The 24793-nt window shown below is 37.3% G+C and overlaps 1 protein-coding gene across 6 annotated transcripts; it reads right to left on the bottom strand.

The window, feature by feature from the left end:
• Positions 1 to 1745: 1745 nt before the first annotated feature.
• tafazzin (tafazzin, phospholipid-lysophospholipid transacylase) lies at positions 1746 to 21488 on the bottom strand. Of its 6 annotated transcripts, none has more exons than XM_061924074.1 (11): positions 21376 to 21488; positions 17852 to 17999; positions 17646 to 17774; positions 17540 to 17585; positions 12900 to 12985; positions 5727 to 5807; positions 5617 to 5658; positions 5498 to 5560; positions 5380 to 5432; positions 5233 to 5322; positions 1746 to 2242 (listed from the first exon to the last, which is right to left on the bottom strand). In XM_061924074.1, the coding sequence occupies exons 2-11, from the start codon at positions 17958 to 17960 to the stop codon at positions 2129 to 2131; spliced, it is 813 nt and encodes a 270-aa protein (XP_061780058.1). In that variant the 5' UTR covers positions 17961 to 17999; positions 21376 to 21488; the 3' UTR covers positions 1746 to 2128. The 6 variants fall into 6 exon arrangements, with proteins under 6 accessions (XP_061780058.1, XP_061780088.1, XP_061780077.1 ...); XM_061924104.1 differs by having other exon boundaries at positions 1746 to 2230; XM_061924093.1 differs by having other exon boundaries at positions 5245 to 5322.
• Between the last annotated feature and the right edge of the window lie 3305 nt (positions 21489 to 24793).

Genomic DNA, 24793 nt, shown 5'->3' with positions numbered 1-24793 from the left:
TTTTTTCCGAATATGTTCGCCAAATTCTTAATAGAATTTACGTAACATCTTTGACAAAATGTCAGCCAATAATTGCTGAAAACCTGGACATTTTTTTAATTGAAAAATCAAATTTCTGACAAAATTGTACACATTTTTTGACGAAAATGTTGGCCACATTTTTGCAAAAAATGTTCCTGAAATCTTTGGCGAAAATATCCGCCCAATATTTTGACAGATGTCTGCCAAATCTTTGACAAAAATGTCCGGCTCATTTTTGACAAAAGTATTCACCAATTTTTTGATAAAATGTTTCAAAAAATAATTTACAGAAAATGTTTGCAAAACTTCTTACAAAATTGTCTTTAATTTTTTGTTGTTGAAAATGTCGAATTAAAAGAAAAAAGCATTTTGCTGAAAAATATTTTTTTAAATGAAAAATGACAACACATTTTAGACAAAATTGTTGGCACATTTTTTGATTAACATTTTGGCCATAAAATATATTTTCCATAAAATTTGGACAAAAATATCTGTACATTTTATTTTTTTTTTATCCTAATTTTTGATTTATTTCTGCTGAAAGTGTTCACCATATTATTTAAGAAATTGTTCACAATTTTCTGGGATGAAAATATTAAACAAATTTAACAAAATTGTTTGCCCAATTTCTTTCCAAAAATATCCGCCAAATTTTAAATAACATTTCCGTAAAATCTTTGAGAAAATGTCAGCCGAATTATTGCTGAAAAACTTGGACAATTTTATTTTGAAAAATCACATTTCTGATAAAATTGTTAGCACATTTTTTGACGAAAATGGTGGCCACATTTTTGCAGGAAATTTTCCTGAAATCTTGGACGAAAATATCCGTGCAATTTTTTGACAAATGTTTGCCGAATCTTTGACAAAAATGTCCAACTCATTTTTCACGAAAGTATTCATTAATTTTTTTGACAACATTTTTTAGTAAATTGTTTACCGAAAATAGTTGCAAAATTTCTTACGAAATTGTCTGCCAAATTTTTTTTTACTGAAAATTTCGAATTAAAAAAAAAATGTGAGACTAAGTTTTGCTGAAAAACTATTTTTTTAATGAAAAATTACAACGCGGTTGACAAAATAGTTCTTAGGCAACATTTTTTACATGAATTTTAGGTGAAAATTTTTGAGCCGTCTTCTTTTATACCTCAACATTTTTTATACAAAAATGTCCAAATAATTTCTGACGAAATTGTTCGCCATAATTTTTACAAAATTGTAGGCCTAATTTTTTTGCTGAAAATGTTTACAAAATTTTTGACAAAATATTAGCCCAATTTTTGCTAAAGAACTTTAACTTTTCAATGAAAAATTACACCACATTTCTGACCAAAGTGTTGCCACATTTTTGGACGAAAATGTTAGCCACATTTTTGCAGAACAATTTCGGCAAAAATATCTGTCTAATTTTTTGACAAATGTTTGCCAAAATATTTGACAAAAATGTCCGACTCATTTTCGACGAAAGTATACTCACCAGTTTTTTGATGCCTTTTTTCACAAAATCTTTTGCTGAAAAAAATGTGAGCCTAAGTTTTGCTGAAAAACAATATTTTTCATGAAAAATTACAACATAAAATTGTTTTTAGGCAACATTTTGACATTAATTTTAGACCAAATTTTTGGACTTGCCTTTTTTTTATAGCTGCTCAGTTATTGTGTGACCAAACATTGAGTGAGTCAGTTTAAATTTGAGTGCCGAAAAAAAACAAAAAAACAGTCCCTGTACTTTATTTTTATTTTTATTGAGGACTGCAAAGTAGGCCACAAGGGGGCCAAAAAAAGTTGCAAGTGCCAAATCAGGGCACAATTTTGGCAAATGTTTTTGTTAAAAACTGAATGGTACAGAAGTTGGGGCGTGGGATGGGTGTGATGTTTTTATAAATCAATAACTGTATTTTAGAATACACTGAAAGGACAATTAAAACAAAATGGCCCCTGTGCCGCACTTTGGACACCCTCGGAGTAGAGTCCGGCATGAGTCCACCAGGACAAGACACGGTACTGGCTCACAAGCAGCATGGCTCCGAGAGCAGAGTTCAGTTCTTTCAGGTCCTTCTGGAATAAAAAAAGTTGTCATTTCCAACTTTAAAAGAGTTTCCTCGGTTCAGGACTCGGTCTGGTTCTGGTAGTGGAGCGACTCGGCTCGGACTTTAAGGCTCTGGAATTCCACCTGGATGAAGTCAGTCAAGGTCTTCCTCGTTTCCACCTGAAAGGACAACTTTATTTGGGGACATGAAGACATAGTCTTAGTTTTTGTGACACCGCTAACTTCTTTTTACGCTTGTATTTGTTGTGTTCACATGTGACTTAAACATTGCCTTTATACCCACTATGTTTGACCCTGGAACGGATATTTTCTATGGACATTTTATTTATTTTAGTTTTTTTATCCCTTTTTACACGTGTATGACAGTTAAGAATATAAAATGTTACTTTTAAACTGTGCCTGCACACTTAGTCAATATTTATGATGGCCACAGTTTGACCCTGGAACAGACTATTTCTACTTTTATTATTTACAATGGACATTTTTTACAATTAAAATACATTTTTACAAGTGTATGACAGTTAAGAATGTAAAATATTACTTAAAACTTGGCCTGCACACTTAGTAGGCATCTATGATGGCTGCAGTTTGACCCTGGAACAGACTATTTCTACTTACATTATTTTCTATGGACATTTTTTACATTTAAAATCCTTTTTTACACGTGTATGACAGTTAAGAATGTAAAATATTACTCAGAACTGTGCCTGCACACTTAGTCAATATTTATAATGGCCACAGTTTGACCCTGGAACAGACTATTTCTACTTACATTATTTTCTATGGACATTTTTTTACATTTAAAATCCTTTTTTACACGTGTATGACAGTTAAGAATGTAAAATATTTCTTAGAACTGTGCCTTCACACTTAGTCAATATTTATGATGGCCACAGTTTGACCCTGGAACAGACTATTTCTAGTTTTATTATTTACAATGGACATTTTTTACATTTAAAATACATTTTTATACATGTATGACAGTTAAGAATGTAAAATATTACTTAGAACTGTGCCTGCACACTAAGTCAATATCTATGATGGCCACAGTTTGACCCTGGAACAGACTATTTCTACATATATTATTTTCTATGGACATATTTTACATTTAAAATATTTTTTTACACGTGTATGACAGTTAAGAATGTAAAATATTACTTAACACTTTGCCTGCACACTTATAGGCATTTATGATGGCTGCAGTTTGACCCTGGAACAGACTATTTCTACTAATATTATTTTCTATGGACATTTTTTACATTTAAAATCCCTTTTTACACGTGTATGACAGTTAAGAATGTAAAATATTACTTAGAACTGTGCCTTCACACTTAGTCAATATATTATAATGGCCACAGTTTGACCCTGGAACAGACTATTTTTACTTACATTATTTTCCATGGACATTTTTTACATTTAAAATCCTTTTTTACACGTGTATGACAGTTAAGAATGTAAAATATTACTTAGAACTGTGCCTGCACACTTAGTCAATATTTATAATGGCCACAGTTTGACCCTGGAACAGACTATTTCTACTTACATTATTTTCCATGGGCATTTTTTACATTTAAAATCCTTTTTTACACGTGTATGACAGTTAAGAATGTAAAATGTGACTTAAAACTGTGCCTGCACACTTAGTCAATATTTATGATGGCCACAGTTTGACCCTGGAACAGACTATTTCTACTTTTATTATTTACAATGGACATTTTTTACAATTAAAATACATTTTTACACGTGTATGACAGTTAAGAATGTAAAATATTACTTAAAACTTGGCCTGCACACTTAGTAGGCATCTATGATGGCTGCAGTTTGACCCTGGAACAGACTATTTCTACTTACATTATTTTCTATGGACATTTTTTACATTTAAAATCCTTTTTTACACGTGTATGACAGTTAAGAATGTAAAATATTTCTTAGAACTGTGCCTTCACACTTAGTCAATATTTATAATGGCCACAGTTTGACCCTGGAACAGACTATTTCTACTTACATTATTTTCTATGGACATTTTTTTACATTTAAAAACCTTTTTTACACGTGTATGACAGTTAAGAATGTAAAATATTTCTTAGAACTGTGCCTTCACACTTAGTCAATATTTATGATGGCCACAGTTTGACCCTGGAACAGACTATTCCTAGTTTTATTATTTACAATGGACATTTTTTACATTTAAAATACATTTTTATACATGTATGACAGTTAAGAATGTAAAATATTACTTAGAACTGTGCCTGCACACCAAGTCAATATTTATGATGGCCACAGTTTGACCCTGGAACAGACTATTTCTACATATATTATTTTCTATGGACATATTTTACATTTAAAATCTTTTTTTACATGTGTATGACAGTTAAGAATGTAAAATATTACTTAAAACTTTGCCTGCACACTTATAGGCATTTATGATGGCTGCAGTTTGACCCTGGAACAGACTATTTCTACTTATATTATTTTCTATGGACATTTTTTACATTTAAAACCCCTTTTTACAAGTGTATGACAGTTAAGAATGTAAAATATTACTTAGAACTGTGCCTTCACACTTAGTCAATATATTATAATGGCCACAGTTTGACCCTGGAACAGACTATTTCTACTTACATTATTTTCCATGGACATTTTTTACATTTAAAATCCTTTTTTACACGTGTATGACAGTTAAGAATGTAAAATATTACTTAGAACTGTGCCTGCACACTTAGTCAATATTTATAATGGCCACAGTTTGACCCTGGAACAGACTATTTCTACTTACATTATTTTCTATGGACATTTTTTACATTTAAAATCCTTTTTTACACATGTATGACAGTTAAGAATGTAAAATGTGACTTAAAACTGTGCCAGCACACTTAGTCAATATTTATGATGGCCACAGTTTGACCCTGGAACAGACTATTTCTACTTACATTATTTTCTATGGACATTTTTTTAAATTGAAAATCCTTTTTTACACGTGTATGACAGTTAAGAATGTAAAATATTACTCAAAACTTGGCCTGCAGACTTAGTAGGCATTTATGATGGCTGCAGTTTGACGCTGGAACAGACTATTTCTACTTTACATCTTTTTTAATTGAAAATCCTTTTTTACACGTGTATGACAGTTAAGAATGTAAGAATGTAAAAAAAAAAAAAACCTGTGTCGTCACCTGGCTTTTCTTCTCAGCTCGGAGGTTTTCTGCCAGGTCTTTCACGCTGAAAGGTTTCCCCACCAGGACGGTGATTCTCTGGGGAGCAAATCGTGACACAAGGCGGACAGAAAGCACAGAAATGTTCCTCAATACCTTGCCGATTTGAGGAATGTAGGGAGCCATGTTGGGCAGGACGTCGCTCAAACCTGACACAAAAGATGGAGGTCATTTCCACCGTTTAAAGACGCCTTTTCTTAACCCAGCTACTGACCCACATGCCACAGTGGCAGGATGACAGGATGCAGCCTGCACTCCGCTATGAGGCGTCCAACACCTGCAACACCAGCCAGGTCAGCAAGTGGTATTGACAATCATGTGCTGCACACTCACCCCATTTTAACCTGAGGAAGTCTTCAGTCGCGTTGATTTTACCTGGTAAATTAAAAATCAATGCTTTTTTTTTTGTAACTTCCCATTCAACAGCACAAGTACACGCCTACCTTCTGGGAAAATGTGGACCCACTCCCCTCTGTTCAGTTTCTCCAGGACAAAATCCATGCCCTTCTGGTAAACGCCATCCCCTGAAGAAAGAACCATAAAAGAACGAAGAAATTCTCGCATAAACTTTGATGGGCTTGCGATCTGTGCCCTGAACCTATGGCCTGTCCTTCTAAGTTGGCGCCAAGTATCCAAAACCATAATTTTAGGTATAAACATACGAAATTAGCTAAGAAGCTAGGATAAAACAATTGCATGCTAATATAAGAGACATTAGCATAATTCTAAAATAGCGTCAAGTAGTCAAAACCATTATTTTTAGGTTTAAACATGCAAAATTAGCTACAAAGCTAAGATAAAATGTTAGCATGCTAATTTAAGAGACGTTAGCATACTTCTAAGATGGCGCCAAGTATCCAAAACTATGATTTTTTGTTTTAAACATACGAAATTAGCTAAAAGGCCACAATGAAAGGTTAGAATGCTAATATAAGAGACGTTAGCATACTTTTAAGATGGCACCGAGTATCAAAATCTATGACTTTCAGGTATAAACATACACAATTAGCTAAAAAGCTAGGATATAATGTTAGCATGCTAATATAAGAGACGTTAGCATACTTTTGAGGTAGCGCAAAATATTCAAAACCATTATTTTTAGGTTTAAACATGCAAAATTAGCTAAAAAGCAAAGGTAAAACGTTAGCATGCTAATAAAAGAGACGTTAGCATACTTCTAAGATGGTACCAAGTATCAAAATATACGACTTTTAGGTATAAACATACACAATTAGCCAAAAAGCTAGGATAAAACGATAGCATGCTAACATGAGACACGTTAGCATACTTCTAAGTTGGCGCCAAGTATCAAAATCTATGATTTTTAGGTATAAACATACAAAATTAGCTAAAAAGCAAGGATAAAACGTTAGCATGCTAATATAAGAGACGTTAGCATACTTCGAAGATGGCGGCAAGTATCAAAATATATGACTTTTAGGTATAAACATACACAATTAGCCAAAAGGTTAGGATAGAACGATAGTATGCTAACATGAGAGACGTTAGCATACTTCTAAGATCACAATTTTTATGATAGAATGTTAGCATGCTAAGTTGGCAACAAGTATCAAAATGTATGACTTTTAGGTATAAACATACACAATTAGCTAAAAAGCTAGGATAAAACAATTGCATGCTAATATAAGAGACATCAGCATAATTCTAAAATAGCGTCAAGTATTCAAAACCATTATTTTTAGGTTTAAACATGCAAAATTAGCTACAAAGCTAAGATAAAATGTTAGCATGCTAATTTAAGAGACGAGAGCATACTTCTAAGATGACACCAAGTATCCAAAACTATGATTTTTTGTTTTAAACATACAAAATTAGCTAAAAGGCCACCATGAAAGGTTAAAATGCTAATATAAGAGACGTTAGCATACTTTTAAGATGGCACCGAGTATCAAAATCTATGACTTTCAGGTATAACCATACGAAATTAGCTAAAAAGCCAGGATAGAATGTTAGCATGCTAACATGAAAGGTGTTAGCATTCTTCTAAGTTGGCAACAAGTATCAAAATGTATGATTTTTAGGTATAAACATACACAATTAGCTAAAAAGCTAGGATAAAACAATTGCATGCTAATATAAGAGACATTAGCATAATTCTAAAATAGCGTCAAGTATTCAAAACCATTATTTTTAGATTTAAACATGCAAAATTAGCTACAAAGATAAGATAAAATGTTAGCATGCTAATTTAAGAGACGTTAGCATACTTCTAAGATGGCACCAAGTATCCAAAACTGTGATTTTTTGTTTTAAACATACAAAATTAGCTAAAAGGCCACAATGAAAGGTTAGAATGCTAATATAAGAGACGTTAGCATACTTTTAAGATGGCACCAAGTATCAAAATCTATGACTTTCAGGTATAAACATACGCAATTAGCTAAAAAGCCAGGATAGAATGTTAGCATGCTAACATGAAAGGTGTTAGCATTCTTCTAAGTTGGCAACAAGTATCAAAATGTATGATTTTTAGGTATAAACATACACAATTAGCTAAAAAGCTAGGATAAAACAATTGCATGCTAATATAAGAGACATTAGCATAATTCTAAAATAGCGTCAAGTATTCAAAACCATTATTTTTAGGTTTAAACATGCAAAATTAGCTACAAAGCTAAGATAAAATGTTAGCATGCTAATTTAAGAGACGTTAGCATACTTCTAAGATGGCACCAAGTATCCAAAACTATGATTTTTTGTTTTAAACATACGAAATTAGCTAAAAGGCCACCATGAAAGGTTAGAATGCTAATATAAGAGACGTTAGCATACTTTTAAGATGGCACCAAGTATCAAAATCTATGACTTTCAGGTATAAACATACGAAATTAGCTAAAAAGCCAGGATAGAATGTTAGCATGCTAACATGAAAGGTGTTAGCATTCTTCTAAGTTGGCAACAAGTATCAAAATGTATGATTTTTAGGTATAAACATACACAATTAGCTAAAAAGCTAGGATAAAACAATTGCATGCTAATATAAGAGACATTAGCATAATTCTAAAATAGCGTCAAGTATTCAAAACCATTATTTTTAGGTTTAAACATGCAAAATTAGCTACAAAGCTAAGATAAAATGTTAAATTAGCTAAAAGGCCATAATGAAAGGTTAGAATGCTAATATAAGAGACGTTAGCATACTTTTAAGATGGCACCGAGTATCAAAATCTATGACTTTCAGGTATAAACATACACAATTAGCTAAAAAGCTAGGATATAATGTTAGCATGCTAATATAAGAGACGTTAGCATACTTTTGAGGTAGCGCAAAATATTCAAAACCATTATTTTTAGGTTTAAACATGCAAAATTAGCTAAAAAGCAAAGGTAAAACGTTAGCATGCTAATATAAGAGACGTTAGCATACTTCTAAGATGGTACCAAGTATCAAAATATACGACGTTTAGGTATAAACATACACAATTAGCCAAAAAGCTAGGATAAAACGATAGCATGCTAACATGAGAGACGTTAGCATACTTCTAAGTTGGCGCCAAGTATCAAAATCTTTGATTTTTAGGTATAAACATACAAAATTAGCTAAAAAGCAAGGATAAAACGTTAGCATGCTAATATAAGAGACGTTAGCATACTTCGAAGATGGCGGCAAGTATCAAAATATATGACTTTTAGGTGTAAACATACACAATTAGCCAAAAGGTTAGGATAGAACGATAGCATGCTAACATGAGAGACGTTAGCATACTTCTAAGATCACAATTTTTAGGTTTAAACATGCAAAAGTAGCTAAAAAGCTAGCAAAAGACATTAGCATGCAAGTCGATAACATCAACAAAGTTCCCCTTTGTGCATTCACGCACAGCATAAAACTTTTGGTGGACAAAATGAAACAAAGGAGTGGCATAAAACACGTCTTTCTGTGGCAGCATCGGAGAAAGTTGCACATGTAAACAAACTACGGTGAGTTCGAGGACCACTGAAATCTTCTCAGCAGTGAAGCATGTTTAATAAAAACAGTGGGATTTCTAACATTTAGGAAGGTTTGTGTCATGTGTGTCCTCCTATACCAGGGGTCGGCAACCTTTAACACTCAAAGAGCCATTCTGACCCGTTTCACAAATTCAAGAAAACAATGGGAGCCACAAAACTCTTTTTAAATTTAAAATGAAATAACACTGCATAGAGTTTTTTTTTAAATTTGTGCTATGTATAAACCAGACACGCGGCCCGTGAGACGTTATTTCGCGAGTTCTGTATGAATGGCGCTTGACAGTGTCATACTTGCCAACCCTCCCTATTTTTCCAGGAGACTCCCGAAATTCAGGGCAAGTTTCACCAAAACGACAATAATAAGGCACTGTCTTTAGCGCCCTCTACAGGCTGTATAAACAGCGTGCCAGCCCAGTTACATGTTGTATGCGGCTTCTGCAGACACATATAAGTGACTGCAATGCATACTTTGTCAACAGCCATACAGGTTACACTGAGGGTGGCCGTATAAAACAACTTTAACACTGTTACTAATATGCGCCACACTGTGAACCCACACCAAACAAGAATGACAAACACATTTCTGGACAACATCCCCACCTACTCAGTGGCCTAGTGGTTAGAGTGTCCGCCCTGAGATCGGTAGGTTGTGAGTTCAAACCCCGGCCGAGTCATACCAAAGACTATAAAAATGGGACCCATTACCTCCCTGCTTGGCACTCAGCATCAAGGGTTGGAATTGGGGGTTAAATCACCAAAATGATTCCCGGGCGCGGCCACCGCTGCTGCCCACTGCTCCCCTCACCTCCCAGGGGGTGATCAAGGGTGATGGGTCAAATGCAGAGAATAATCTCGCCACACCTAGTGTGTGTGTGACAATCATTGGTACTTTAACTTTAACTTTAACCGTAACACAACATAACAAATACCCAGAATCCCATGCAGCACTAACTCTTCCGGGCTACATTATACACCCCCGCTACCACCAAACCCCCCCCCTTCATGCGTCGGTTGAGGTGGGCGGGGTTGGGGGGGGCGGGGTTTGGTGGTAGAGGGGGTGTATAATGTAGCCCGGAAGAGTTAGTGCTGCATGGGATTCTGGGTATTTGTTCTGTTGTGTTTATGTTGTGTTACGGTGCGGATGTTCTCCAGAAATGTGTTTGTCATTCTTGTTTGGTGTGGGTGCATATTAGTAACAGTGTTAAAGTTGTTTTATACGGCCACCCTCAGTGTGACCTGTATGGCTGTTGACCAAGTATGCCTTGCAGTCACTTAAGTGTGAAGGGCAGAGCCTGCATACAACATGTGACTGGGCCGGCACGCAGATAGTGTAAAATCGGACGCTAAAGGCACGCCCTCAATATTGTTGCCCCGGGAGATTTTCGGGAGAGGCACTGAAATTCGGAAGTCTCCAGGAAAAATCGGGAGGGTCAGCAAGTATGCAGCTGAGCGCATCAGAGTGATCAAAGAGCCGCATGCGGCTCCGGAGCCGCGGGTTGCCGACCCCTGTCCTATACAAATTATATTAAAACAAAAAAAATTTTTTTTTTCCATTTTCACACATTTTTGAGAAAGGGTTGCCTTGTAGGCCCGATGGAGACTAAGACAAAATGGAGTGTGTGTCGCTGTTAGAATAATTATGTATATATTATCATACAACTCTTATCATACCTGCCAACTTTTGAAATCAGAAAAACCTTGTAGCCAGGGTCCAGGGGCCGCAGGCCCCGGTAGGTCCAGGACAAAGTCCTGGTGGGGGGTTCCTTCACCCCCCGACGCAAAATGATTATTAGCATTCAGACAGGTTAAAATGTTGCTAAAACCATCATTTTTCTATCAGTCACAGTGACTTTTCAAAACAAAAATATTACAGCAAAAATCATATGGGTTGATTGACATGTTTATTCTGTAAGCTAACTTCAATAGTTTGAAATTATTTTGACAGTTAATGCCAGTTATCCTGTCAACCTTTCACAAGACTTCAATTTGTAAATTGAAAGTATAAACAGTATAAACACTTTTTACAGTAAACAAATGGTAAAACAGTACTAAACAATTCCATTAAAAATAAAATTGGTGTCATTATTAACTTTCTGTCCAAGCTTGTATAATCTACTGCCTTGTTCAATTGTAAAAAATATTCTGTGCCTAAAATTCACTTTTCTATCACAATTATCATACTGTAAACATGGTAAGCTAACTTCATTAAAATTAATAGTCCTGTCAATAGCATGGAATTACAATTCAAATGTAGTTTTTTTGTAAGCCTTTCAAAAGAATTCAAAATATGAAAAATTAATGAAAATTAATTTAAGCCATCAGACACTTGAAAAGTGGCACATCACATCTCTAATGTAATCATTTTAATTTTTCAACAGAAATAGCACTGCAAAAATATTAAGGACATACTTCTGTATTTTGGTAGTTATGCTGTCAACATTTAACAAGATTTCTTCAACTTGGACTTGAAAGCATAAATAGTATAAACACTTTTAACAGTATAACAGTACTAAACAATTCCAATAGATAACATTGGTGTCAATACCTTTTTGTGGCTAAAATCCAAATAAAACTTCGACATTTATCACATCCAAAGAATCTATTTGGGCGACGAAAAACGTTGAAAGTTTTCCACTTGTATCGCTAGCAACGGCATTAGACTCGTGTTTTTTTGTCCCAACGTGGTCTTTTACATCGCTAATTCCTCCGTGTCCGATCAAAAAATCTTGTCTGCACAAGGTGCAATTCGCGTAGTTTTCACCCTTTTTGGAACGGATAATTATTCCCGGATAGGCTTTTGAATATTCTTCACGGAATGACTGCAGTTTTGTTTTCGGTTTAAGACTCGTTTGCAATTTTTCTCCGGCTGTTTCCATTATCGTTCGCTCGTTTGGAAACAATGGCAACTGGTGCCTCGTGCTTGGCAGCGGTGCTATAAATAGCCTCGCGCATGGCATTCGGAATGGCTCGATACGAAGTTACGGGAAGCAGTGTCGATTGTCATTGTTGTTATGCGATTTTGTGAATAAAACTTTAAAAAAAAAAAAATTTTTAATTAATGAAAAACCGTATTTTTCATCACTGCAACCGTAACCCGGAATAGGTTGATGAAAACCGTACTAATTACGGGAAAACCGGAGTAGTTGGCAGGTATGTCTTATGCTCAAGGGCCATTGCTATAGTTATTATCAATTGTGCTGAAGTTGTACTTTTCTATCTGTGCAAAGGGACAGCTGGCAATCCAAAAAATTGCGAGTCGTCTCGTATCAGTGTTGTGTCCAGACTACGCTGACTGCCAAGGCCGAACATCGAGTACCGTGACGCAGACAAAGCAGAGACAGGGCGATATCACGAGTGTCAGCACATTTGCATTTCATTAATAGTCATACATTGTGTCTAACTGCGGCTGCTGAGCTTACCCCCCTTCCCTCAGCGGCAGCCTCAGTGATGTAACCAGGGACCTCCCAAATAAATAGAGGAGCACGTGGGCAGGATTTTAGAGCGTAGTTTGGATCTGTAACTAGACTACAGCCCAAAAACGGCTCTCCTCATTGAGCAAAACTGAACTCTTGTCTCTGCATGATTCCTTGCTTCTTGTCTTGTTTAATAGATGTCATCAGTGTTTGAACCTGACAGTCGCTTACCTCTGCAGACAGGAACGCACTTCCCTCTGCTGAAGAAGCGAGAGTGCAATTCTCTCGTGAAGCAGATGTCCGACGCTGCGGGGGTCCTGCCGGAAAATAGTCCGTCACGTTTCCATGCATTGAAAAAAAAAATGTATTAAAAAAATATATATATTGCGTCCTTGGAATCACCAACTTCCAATTGCTTTTAAGATGGTGCAGAGTGTTAGACAAGTGTTACCAATTCCCGTTTTTCCCGAAATTCCGTTATACCATTTCTCAATTCAACAGGTTACTACTCGATCAATTTGAAAAATTCCAACACATTCAAACCATTCAAGTTTTTTGTACCATTTTCAAAAACATTCGCGCATTTCCCGAAATTACCACATTTTTGGGAAATTTCCAATGAAATCAATGGGACATTCTTCAAACTTCCACAACTCCCACATTCTTTAACCGATTAAAAACATTCCACCATCAACACATTCAACTCATCCTGGACATTCAAACTATAATTTTTCTGCGTTCAACAAATTTCCAGGAATTCCTGTTTTTTTAACAACCCTATTTCCAACCTTTTTCGTTTGACTACTCCTTTTCCTTTTGTCATCCCATTTGAACTGTTCCACAGTCAAAACATTTTTCTTAGTCAGGACAAAAAAAAACAAGTTGGTTTAGGAACTACAAACATTCCTGTTTTTTCAGAAATTCCAGGAATTCCATAATACAATTTCTTAATTAAACAACTGTTACTACTTCAACATTTATTGACTGACTTAAACAATTCCAAAACCAACCAATTCAGCTCATGCAGGATATTCATGCTCCTAATCATTTTATTTTCCCAAAATTCCCGAATTTCCAGGAAGTTCCCATTGAAATGAATGCGACATTTTTCCAGGTTGCACAATTCCCAAATTTCTCAACCTATTCAAACCGTTCCAACTTCAAACTGTTCAGCCTATTCGGGAATTGCGGGCTTTCCCTTGACAAATTTCAAAAATTCCCAGATTTCCCAGAATTCCAGATGTTCCTGGACATTTTTCCCGTTTAAAATGAATTGGCCATTTTTCAAAACGTCCACCATTTCCACATTTTTCAAACCATTCCACCCTCAACACATTCAACTCATCCTCGACATTCAAACTACCATTTATCCACATTCAACAAATTTCCAGGAATTCCTGTTTTTTTAACAACCCTATTTCCAACCTTTTTCGTTTGACTACTCCTTTTCCTTTTGTCATCCCATTTGAACTGTTCCACAGTCAAAATATTTTTCTTAGTCAGGACAAAAAAAACAAGTTGGTTTAGGAACTACAAACATTCCTGTTTTTTCAGAAATTCCAGGAATTCCATAATACAATTTCTTAATTAAACAACTGTTACTACTTCAACATTTATTGACTGATTTAAACAATTCCAAAACCAACCAATTCAGCTCATGCAGGATATTCATGCTCCTAATCATTTTATTTTCCCAAAATTCCCGAATTTCCAGGAAGTTCCCATTGAAATGAATGTGACATTTTTCCAGGTTGCACAATTCCCAAATTTCTCAACCTATTCAAACCGTTCCAACTTCAAACTGTTCAGCCTATTCGGGAATTGCGGGCTTCCCCTTGACAAATTTCAAAAATTCCCAGATTTCCCAGAATTCCAGATGTTCCTGGACATTTTTCCCATTTAAAATGAATTGGCCATTTTTCAAAACGTCCACCATTTCCACATTTTTCAAACCATTCCACCTTCAACACATTCCACCATCCTGGAAATTCCAACTTTCATTTTTCCATGTTCAAAAAAATTCCAGGAATTTCCAGAATTCCTGGTTTTCCAAAGCCCTAGTTCCACCTTTTTTTCTGGCAACTACTCCTTCCACATTTTCCGCCGCATTTCAACCGTTGCACCGTCGAAACATTCCTCTTAATCAGGACAAAGAAATAAGTTGTTTTTTGACTTGGAAAAATTCCTGGTTTTCCCGAAATTACAGGAATTCCACTATACCATTTCTCAATTACATGTTACTACTTCAACATTTCTTGACCGATTTGAAAAATTCCAACAACAACCATTTCAACTCATTCAGAACATTTAAGTTTTTTGCCATTTTCAAAAAAAATTCCTACATTTCCCAAAATTCCCAAATTTTTAGAAATTCCCATTGAAATGAATGGGACATTCTTCAAACTTCCACAACTCCCACATTTTTCATCTTATTCAAACCATTCCACCCTCAACACATTCAACTCATCCTCGACATTCAAACTATCATTTATCCACATTCAACAAATTTCCAGGAATTCCTGTTTTTTTAACAACCCTATTTCCAACCATGTTCGTTTGACTACTCCTTTTCCTTTTGTCATCCCATTTCAACTGTTCCACCGTCAAAACATTTTTCTTAGTCAGGACAAAAAAAAACAGTTGGTTTAGGAACTACAAACATTCCTGTTTTTTCAGAAATTCCAGGAATTCCATAATACAATTTCTTAATTAAACCACTGTTACTACTTCAACATTTATTGACTGATTTAAACAATTCCAAAACCAACCAATTCAGCTCATGCAGGATAGTCATGCTCCTAATTTATTTTATTTTTTTAAATCCCACTTTTCCCAAAATTCCCGAATTTCCAGGAAGTTCCCATTGAAATGAATGTGACATTTTTCCAGGTTGCACAATTCCCAAATTTCTCAACCTATTCAAACTGTTCCAACTTCAAACTGTTCAGCCTATTCGGGAATTGCGGGCTTCCCCTTGACAAATTTCAAAAATTCCCAGATTTCCCAGAATTCCAGATGTTCCTGACATTTTTCCCATTTAAAATGAATTGGCCATTTTTCAAAACTTCCACCATTTCCACATTTTTCAAACCATTCCACCATGCTGGAAATTCCAACTTTCATTTTTCCATGTTCAAAAAAATTCCAGGATTTTCCAGAATTCCTGGTTTTCCAAAGCCCTAGTTCCACCTTTTTTTCTGGCAACTACTCCTTCCACATTTTTCGCCGCATTTCAATAGTTGCACCGTCGAAACATTCCTCTTAATCAGGACAAAGAAATAAGTTGTTTTTTGAACTGGAAAAATTCCCGGTTTTCCCGAAATTCCAGGAATTCCACTATACCATTTCTCAATTACATGTTACTACTTCAACTTTTCTTGACCGATTTGAAAAATTCCAATACCAACCATTTCAACTCATTCAGAACATTTAAGTTTTTTGCCATTTTCAAAAAAAATTCCTACATTTCCCAAAATTCCCAAATTTTTAGAAATTCCCATTAAAATGAATGGGACATTCTTCAAACTTCCACAACTCCCACATTTTTCATCTTATTCAAACCATTCCACCCTCAACACATTCAACTCATCCTCGACATTCAAACTACCATTTATCCACATTCAACAAATTTCCAGGAATTCCTGTTTTTTTAACAACCCTATTTCCAACCTTTTTCGTTTGACTTCTCCTTTTCCTTTTGTCATCCCATTTCAACTGTTCCACCGTCAAAACATTTTTCTTAGTCAGAACAAAAAACCAAGTTGGTTTAGGAACTAAAACATTCCTGGTTTTCCCGAATTTCCAGGAATTCCGTTATACCATTTCTCAATTCAACAGGTTACTACTTCAACATTTCTCGACCGATTTGAAAAATTCCACCACCAACTATTTCAACTCATTCTGACCATTCAAGTTGTTTTACCATTTTCAAAAAAATTCCTGCATTTCCCGAAATTCACAATTTGTTTAGAAATTTCCATTGAAATCAATAGGACATTCTTCAAACTTCCACAACTCCCACATTTTTCATCTTATTCAAACCATTCAACCCTCAACACATTCAACTCATCTTGGACATTCAAAATACCATTTTTCCGCGTTCAACAAATTTCCAGGAATTCCTGTTTTTTTAACAACCCTATTTCCAACCTTTTTCGTTTGAGTACTCCTTTTCCTTTTTTCATCCCATTTCAACTGTTCCACCGTCGAAACATTTTTTCTTACTCTGGACAAAAAAACCAAGTTGGTTTAGGAACTACAAACATTCCCGGTTTTCCCGAAATTCTAGGAATTCCACAATACAATATCTCAATTAAAAAACTGTTACTACTTTAACATTTCTTGGCCAATTTAAACAATTCCAACACCAACCAATTCAACTCATTCAGGACATTAATGCTCCTAATCTTTTTTTTTTTTTTAAATCCGGCTTTTCCTAAAATTCACAAATTTCCAGGAAGTTCCCATTGAAATTAATGGGACATTTTTCCAGCTTGCCCAATTCCCACATTTTCCCACCTATTTAAACCATTCCAACATTAACACATTCCACTCATCCTGGAATTTCAAACAAACACTTTCCCAAGTTCCAAACCAAATTCCGGTTTTCCTGGAAATTCAAACCCTTCAAACCATTCCAATATTCAAACTGTTCTTACATTTGTACTACATTCTGTCAGCATTTCAGTTCAACTTCAGCATTGGAACATTCGCACGCAATTCCTTCAGAAATTGCCTCATCTCGTTCACCTTATTTTTTGTACTACAAATTGTGGCACCTCCGCTGTGAATAAGTGAACAGAAAATGTGAACATGTTCCAAATAAAACAACTGGATGGATAAAATGGCCGAGGTAAAGAAACAAGACTTACCATCGCATCTTGTTAAAAGTCCACAAGTGTCTCAGCTTCAGGACACCTAGCACACACACATTAAGTGTCAACACTTTCCTTACGGAGCTTGGGTGTCTTGTCTTACCCCAGATGTGAGGGTCGTCCATGCAAGACTGGTGATTGGACAGCGTGATCAGGGGCGTGTCCGCAGGCCGCCGGTCAATCAGCTCAAACAGAACCTCCCGGTTATGGACCGTCAAGGAGTTCATGTACTCTAGGGTGGGAGCGACAACCTTCCTGAATGACAGCTGGGTTTGTTTTTTTTGTTTTTTCCAACTGAACGGGACTTACTGGTCCAAAAGTAGGAGTAGGAGCCCACCATGCCCATGACCAGCGAGCTGGAGAGCCTCCAGGCCAACGAGGGGCATTGTGGGAAGGGCCATCTGACCTCCAGGGGCATCACAGCTCTCGACAAGCGCTACAGCCACATACATTGACTCTGGTGAGACACAAGTATTACATAGTATACAACTCCGGCTTTTTAGTGATTCCCAGAGCCCAAACAAAGTCTGCGGGCTATAGAGCGTTTTCTATTTGGGCTCCAGTACTCTGGAATGCCCTCCCGGTAACAGTTAGAGATGCTACCTGAGCATTTAAGTCCAATCTTAAAACTTATTTGTATACTCTAGCCTTTAAAGACCCCCCTTTTAGACTAGTTGATCTGCCACGGATGAAGCGCTGGCTGTCCAAAGTAGGGACCCGGGGACGTCTCTGCGCTGCTGACCTGTCTCCGCTCGGGATGGTCTCCTGCTCGCTCCACTATGGACTGGACTCTCACTATTATGTTAGATCCACTATGGACTGGACTCTCACACTATTATGTTAGATCCACTATGGATTGGACTCTCACTATTATGTTAGATCCACTATGGACTGGACTCTCACACTATTATGTTAGATCCACTATGGACTGGACTCTCACTATTATGTTAGATCCACTATGGACTGGACTCTCACAATATTACGTTAGATCCACTATGGACTGGACTCTCACTATTATGTTAGATCCACTATGGACTGGACTCTCACACTATTATGTTAGATCCACTATGAACTGGACTCTCACACTATTATGTTAGATCCACTATGGACTGGACTCTCACTATTATGTTAGATCCACTATGGACTGGACTCTCACACTATTATGTTAGATCCACTATGGACTGGACTCTCACAATATTATGTTAGATCCACTATGGACTGGACTCTCACTATTATGTTAGATCCACTATGGACTGGACTCTCACACTATTATGTTAGATCCACTATGGACTGGACTCTCACACTATTATGTTAGATCCACTATGGACTGGACTCTCACTATTATGTTAGATCCACTATGGACTGGACTCTCACTATTATGTTGGATCCACTATGGACTGGACTCTCACTATTATGTTAGATGCACTATGGACTGGACTCTCACTATTATGTTAGATCCACTATGGACTGGACTCTCACACTATTATGTTAGATCCACTATGAACTGGACTCTCACACTATTATGTTAGATCCACTATGGACTGGACTCTCACACTATTATGTTAGATCCACTATGGACTGGACTCTCACACTATTATGTTAGATCCACTATGGACTGGACTCTCACAATATTATGTTAGATCCACTATGGACTGGACTCTCACTATTATGTTAGATCCACTATGGACTGGACTCTCACAATATTATGTTAGATCCACTATGGACTGGACTCTCACACTATTATGTTAGATCCACTATGGACTGGACTCTCACTATTATGTTAGATCCACTATGGACCGGACTCTCACACTATTATGTTAGATCCACTATGGACTGGACTCTCACACTATTACCGGTATGTTAGATCCACTATGGACTGGACTCTCACTATTATGTTAGATCCACTATGGACTGGACTCACTATTATGTTAGATCCACTATGGACTGGACTCTCACAATATTATGTTAGATCCACTATGGACTGGACTCTCACAATATTATGTTAGATCCAATATGGACTGGACTCTCACTATTATGTTAGATCCACTATGGACTGGACTCTCACACTATTATGTTAGATCCACTATGGACTGGACTCTCACACTATTATGTTAGATCCACTATGGACTGGACTCTCACTATTATGTTAGATCCACTATGGACTGGACTCTCACTATTATGTTAGATCCACTATGGACTGGACTCTCACTATTATGTTAGATCCACTATGGACTGGACTCTCACAATATTATGTTAGATCCACTATGGACTGGACTCTCACAATATTATGTTAGATCCAATATGGACTGGACTCTCACTATTATGTTAGATCCACTATGGACTGGACTCTCACACTATTATGTTAGATCCACTATGGACTGGACTCTCACTATTATGTTAGATCCACTATGGACTGGACTCTCACAATATTATGCTAGATTCACTCGACGTCCATTGCACCGGTCGCCCTGGGGGTGGGGGGTCGTCTGTGGTCCTCTCCAAGGTTTCTCATTGTCCCATTGGGTTGAGTTTTTCCTTGCCCTGATGTGGGATCTGAGCTGAGGATGTCGTTGTGGCTTGTGCAGCCCTTTGAGACACTCGTGATTTAGGGCTATATAAGTAAACATTGATTGATTGATTGATTGATTGATTGACTGTACTGCCAAAAATACTTGCTTTTTTTTTTAGTATGGTCAGTACCGAACACTGTATAACAGTTTTTCCTCGGGGAGCAACGTCAATTCTCAAACGCCGGCTGTCTTGGAAAATAATCAACCTGTCACGAATGCGCATTTGGCGCTTCTGAATCTCCCTCGCTCATCAAAAACTTGACAACACACCTCATTCGTGGCTGGTCTGCCAGAGTATAAGGTGAAACGATCCACTTTGTCGCTCTATTTAGCAAATAGAAATACATACACTGAAAAAGAGGTGTATCTTGCTTCATGCAGGTATTTAGTAATCAAATACAAGCGGTCACGGAAGTTATCGCCAAATAAAGCTGAGATCCACCACCACAAGCCCAGGGAGTGTGCATTACCACAGCGTGCGTAAAAGATCCAAAAGTGCGCGAGACAACGTTTATCACTTCCGAAAGTGCTAAGAAAACACAGCTTAGAGACGTTCTTCTGTCGTTTGGCGACACTTTGAACGCCACTGCTTTGCGTAGTTTACCCGGAAGGCATAGTGTGGCCTGGGGGACATCTTTTTTTAATGGGCAAGTGGCACATTGTAGAAATAAAATAAACAAAAATCCCCCGGGGAAAATGAGAGTATATTGTTATTTATGAGCACAGAATTGTTTGTTTTGATCAACTGAGAGGTGATGGAACACTTTTTTGAACGTACCTTTTGGCAATGGACACTGCAATTTGAATTGTGTGCAAAAATATGTTGAAAGACATTATCCTAAATACCTCGCAGTTTTCGCAATTAGTCTAAAATTACATGGGTTCAGTTTTTCTTGTTATCGTGGTATCGACTAAGTATCGGAAATCGTGGCAATCCATAGGTATCGATACCGACGACTGACATTCTGGTCTCCCGGCAACTGTGGTAATAACACAAGAAAGTTACTAAAGAAGGTAAGATTATTTTTTAACAATAACACAGTATTTGTGTGCCTAACTAAAGCGATACCACTCAGTATAGGGTTTACATTTCGCTCACAAAAGCTAAAAATGTCATACATTGACGTCATTCATAGGAAACTATGGCGAGCACACTCACATATTTGACTTTTAATTACCTGATTATCACATTGCAGTCAAGTCCAATCGGTTAAATGACAAACTTTTAAGTATATTTTTGTGTGCTCGTAAACAATTGCTTACCTAGTTTGCTTCCCGATCTTGCAAGCAAAGAATAAACGAAACATTTAGCTAAACTTGCTTCTTTCACCTCTTTGACAGGGTGCTTTAGTCTGACCCGGAAGTGAAATGCCGCTTTGAATTGTGGGTACTACAGTTCTCCATAAAGAAGTGGGATTTTTTTTTACGCTATACGTTTGACAATTTTGTCAAATTCACCAAAACACATAGAGTCTACAAATGTATTTACATCTTCCATTACGTCTTAAAAACTTGAAAAATAAGGCGCGTTTGGTTTAACCATAGACATCTTATAAGTAAACGCAGCATTGGCTGCTGTGACGCGAGAAGTTGGGCCGCCATCTTGAAGTGGTGATGAGGAGCCGGCGAGCAGCCTAAACTGACAGTTGACAGGTAGAAAACAAAGATGGTGTTCAGCGTTTTCCTGCTCAAACGAGCGGACTGTTGAAAATAGATTACTTTTCACAAGTAAGATTTAACATTAACGTACTATTGGTTGTATTTTGTGAAAAGAATATTACCACAGAGTTGAGAAGGCGCAAATATCTTTAATAGTACTTTATATATATATATATATATATGGTATATAGTTCTCTGCAAACCTATGGTGGCATCATGCCTCCAGTGTGCATATTGTATATAGTTCTCTGCAAACCTATGAAATGTTCTATTTTGTCTTCATTATTTTGTCAGAATGCACCAGAATGCTTCATATGTATGTGAAAATCACAAAGAAATCTTCTGGGGGAAGATGATCCCCCTACAGGGGTTTGGTTTACAAACTTTCAGGCTTAGCCCCACCTAAAGCAAAATTCACCAGCCGCCACTGATCTCATTTTAGGCAAAGTATTAGACAATACGTTAACAGTATAATTGCAACCAGGAATAAGTCTTCAAGTAACAATATTCAAATACTAACATTGTTGGGTAAGACAGAATTTGGTTTTATTCTGAATTCGGTGAAACAGATTGGTGGTTTTAGCTGATATAAAGACTTTCAGGTGTTTATATATGTTTATGTTTAAGTATTTAGCAGACGCTTTTATCCAAGCGACATACATAAAAAATGCATATAAAACAATCACTGTAAACATCAGAATCAGAATACCTTTATTGTCATTTTATGGAAACAACAAAATTGGACAGCAATCCAGCTCAGTGCTTTTAAAACAAACCTACATAAAATAGACAACAACAATAATAAAACAATTTAAAATGTAAAAACATAATAAAATGTTAAAAACATATTGCACAGCAGATCTCTATCAGAGGTAAGCAAGTAATAAAGTGGTGAGTGTTCAGGTAAGTGCAGAGTTAAGGGCAATAACAGCTCTAGGATAGAAACAGTTTTTCAGTCTATTTGTCCTTGCTTTGATGGTCTTATAGCGCCTCCCTGAGGGCAAGAGTTAAAGCCAGTGGTGACCTGGGTGGGATGAGTCCCTGAGGATGCTGTTTGCTCTCACGTTGCAGTGCCTCTTATACAGGTCCTCTAGAGATGTAAGAGGACATGCAGTGATCTTCTGGGCCGCGTTTATGACGCCCTGTAATCTCTTTCTCTCTGCCACCGTGCAGCTAGAAAACCACACAGAGATGCCGTAGGTCAGTATTGACAGGAGCAGGTTATCAGCCAGATCTATTTTCCTAAGCCTTCTCAGAAAATACAGTCTTTGCTGACCTTTTTTCTGGAGTGCAGTGGTGTTGCTTTTCCAGGTCATGTTGCTTGAGATTTTCACGCCCAGGAACTTGCACTCTGAGACCCTTTCCACCTCCTCTCCCATGATGTAGATGGGCTGGATGGGCTCAGTGATTTCTTTCCTGAAATCAACAATCAGCTCCTTGGTCTTTGTGGCATTGAGAATGAGGTTGTTTTTTTGCATAGTGGTCTGACAGTGCCTTCACCTCTTCTCTATAGGCAGTCTCGTCCCCTTCTGTGATGAGCCCCACCACTGTAGTATCATCCGCAAATTTGATGATGGAATTGCTAGGATGGATGGGAATACAGTCATGGGTGTAAAGACTGAAAAGCAAGGGGCTCAAAACACAGCCCTGTTGGGCACCGGTGCTGACGCTGAGGGTTGAGGAGAGATGGTGTCCGACCTTCACTCTCTGAGGGCGGTTCGTTAGAAAGTCCTTAAAGGGGAACATTATCACCAGACCTATGTAAGCGTCAATATATACCTTGATGTTGCAGAAAAAAGACCATATATTTTTTTAACCGATTTCCGAACTCTAAATGGGTGAATTTTGGCGAATTAAACGCCTTTCTATTATTCGCTCCCGGAGCGTTGTGACGTCACATCGGGAAGCAATCCGCCATTTTCTCAAACACCGAGTCAAATCAGCTCTGTTATTTTCCGTTTTTTTCTACTGTTTTCTGTACCTTGGAGACATCATGCCTCGTCGGTGTGTTGTCGGAGGGTGTAACAACACGAACAGGGACGGATTCAAGTTGCACCAGTGGCCCAAAGTTGCGAAAGTGGCAAGAAATTGGACGTTTGTTCCGCACACTTTACCGACGAAAGCTATGCTACGACAGATGGCAAGAATGTGTGGATATCCTGCGACACTCAAAGCAGACGCATTTCCAACGATAAAGTCAAAGAAATCTGCCGCCAGACCCCCATTGAATCTGCCGGAGTGTGTGAGCAATTCAGGGACAAAGGACCTCGGTAGCACGGCAAGCAATGATGGCAGTTTGTTCCCGCAGACGAGCGAGCTTAACCCCCTGGATGTCTTGGCTCACACCGTCCCTTATGCCACCGAAAATGATCAAGAGAAGAATATCGACCCTAGCTTCCCTGGCCTGCTGACATCAACTCCAAAACTGGACAGATCAGCTTTCAGGAAAAGAGCGCGGATGAGGGTATGTCTACAGAATATATTAATTGATGAAAATTGGGCTGTCTGCACTCTCAAAGTGCATGTTGTTGCCAAATGTATTTCATATGCTGTAAACCTAGTTCATAGTTGTTAGTTTCCTTTAATGCCAAACAAACACATACCAATCGTTGGTTAGAAGGCGATCGCCGAATTCGTCCTCGCTTTCTCCCGTGTCGCTGGCTGTCGTGTCGTTTTCGTCGGTTTCGCCTGCATACGGTTCAAACCGACATGGCTCAATAGCTTCAGTTTCTTCTTCAATTTCGTTTTCGCTACCTGCCTCCACACTACAACCATCCGTTTCAATACATTCATAATCTGTTGAATCGCTTAAGCCGCTGAAATCCGAGTCTGAATCCGAGCTAATGTCGCTATAGCTTGCTGTTCTTTCCGCCATGTTTGTTTGTGTTGGCTTCACTATGTGACGTCACAGGAAAATGGACGGGTGTTTATAACGATGGTTAAAATCAGGCACTTTGAAGCTTTTTTTAGGGATATAGCGTGATGGGTAAAATTTTGAAAAAAACTTCGAAAAATATCATAA

The sequence above is a fragment of the Nerophis lumbriciformis genome, linkage group LG01 (assembly GCF_033978685.3).
Source record: "Nerophis lumbriciformis linkage group LG01, RoL_Nlum_v2.1, whole genome shotgun sequence".
NCBI lineage: Eukaryota > Metazoa > Chordata > Actinopteri > Syngnathiformes > Syngnathidae > Nerophis > Nerophis lumbriciformis.
The sequence above is the reverse complement of the archived record's forward strand: the minus strand, read 5'-3'. Positions and strand labels throughout refer to the sequence as shown.

What these genes read in the sequence shown, in the direction of transcription:
- tafazzin (XM_061924074.1), bottom strand. Translation starts at nt 17,960, where the DNA reads ATGCCCCTGGAGGTCAGATGGCCCTTCCCACAATGCCCCTCGTTGGCC. An exon ending in GTGCGTTCCTGTCTGCAGAG is followed by an intron (nt 5,808 to 12,899) that starts GTAAGCGACTGT and finishes TTCTTTCTTCAG; the next exon opens with GGGATGGCGTTTACCAGAAG. An exon ending in ACATTCCTCAAATCGGCAAG is followed by an intron (nt 5,323 to 5,379) that starts GTATTGAGGAAC and finishes TTTGCTCCCCAG; the next exon opens with AGAATCACCGTCCTGGTGGG.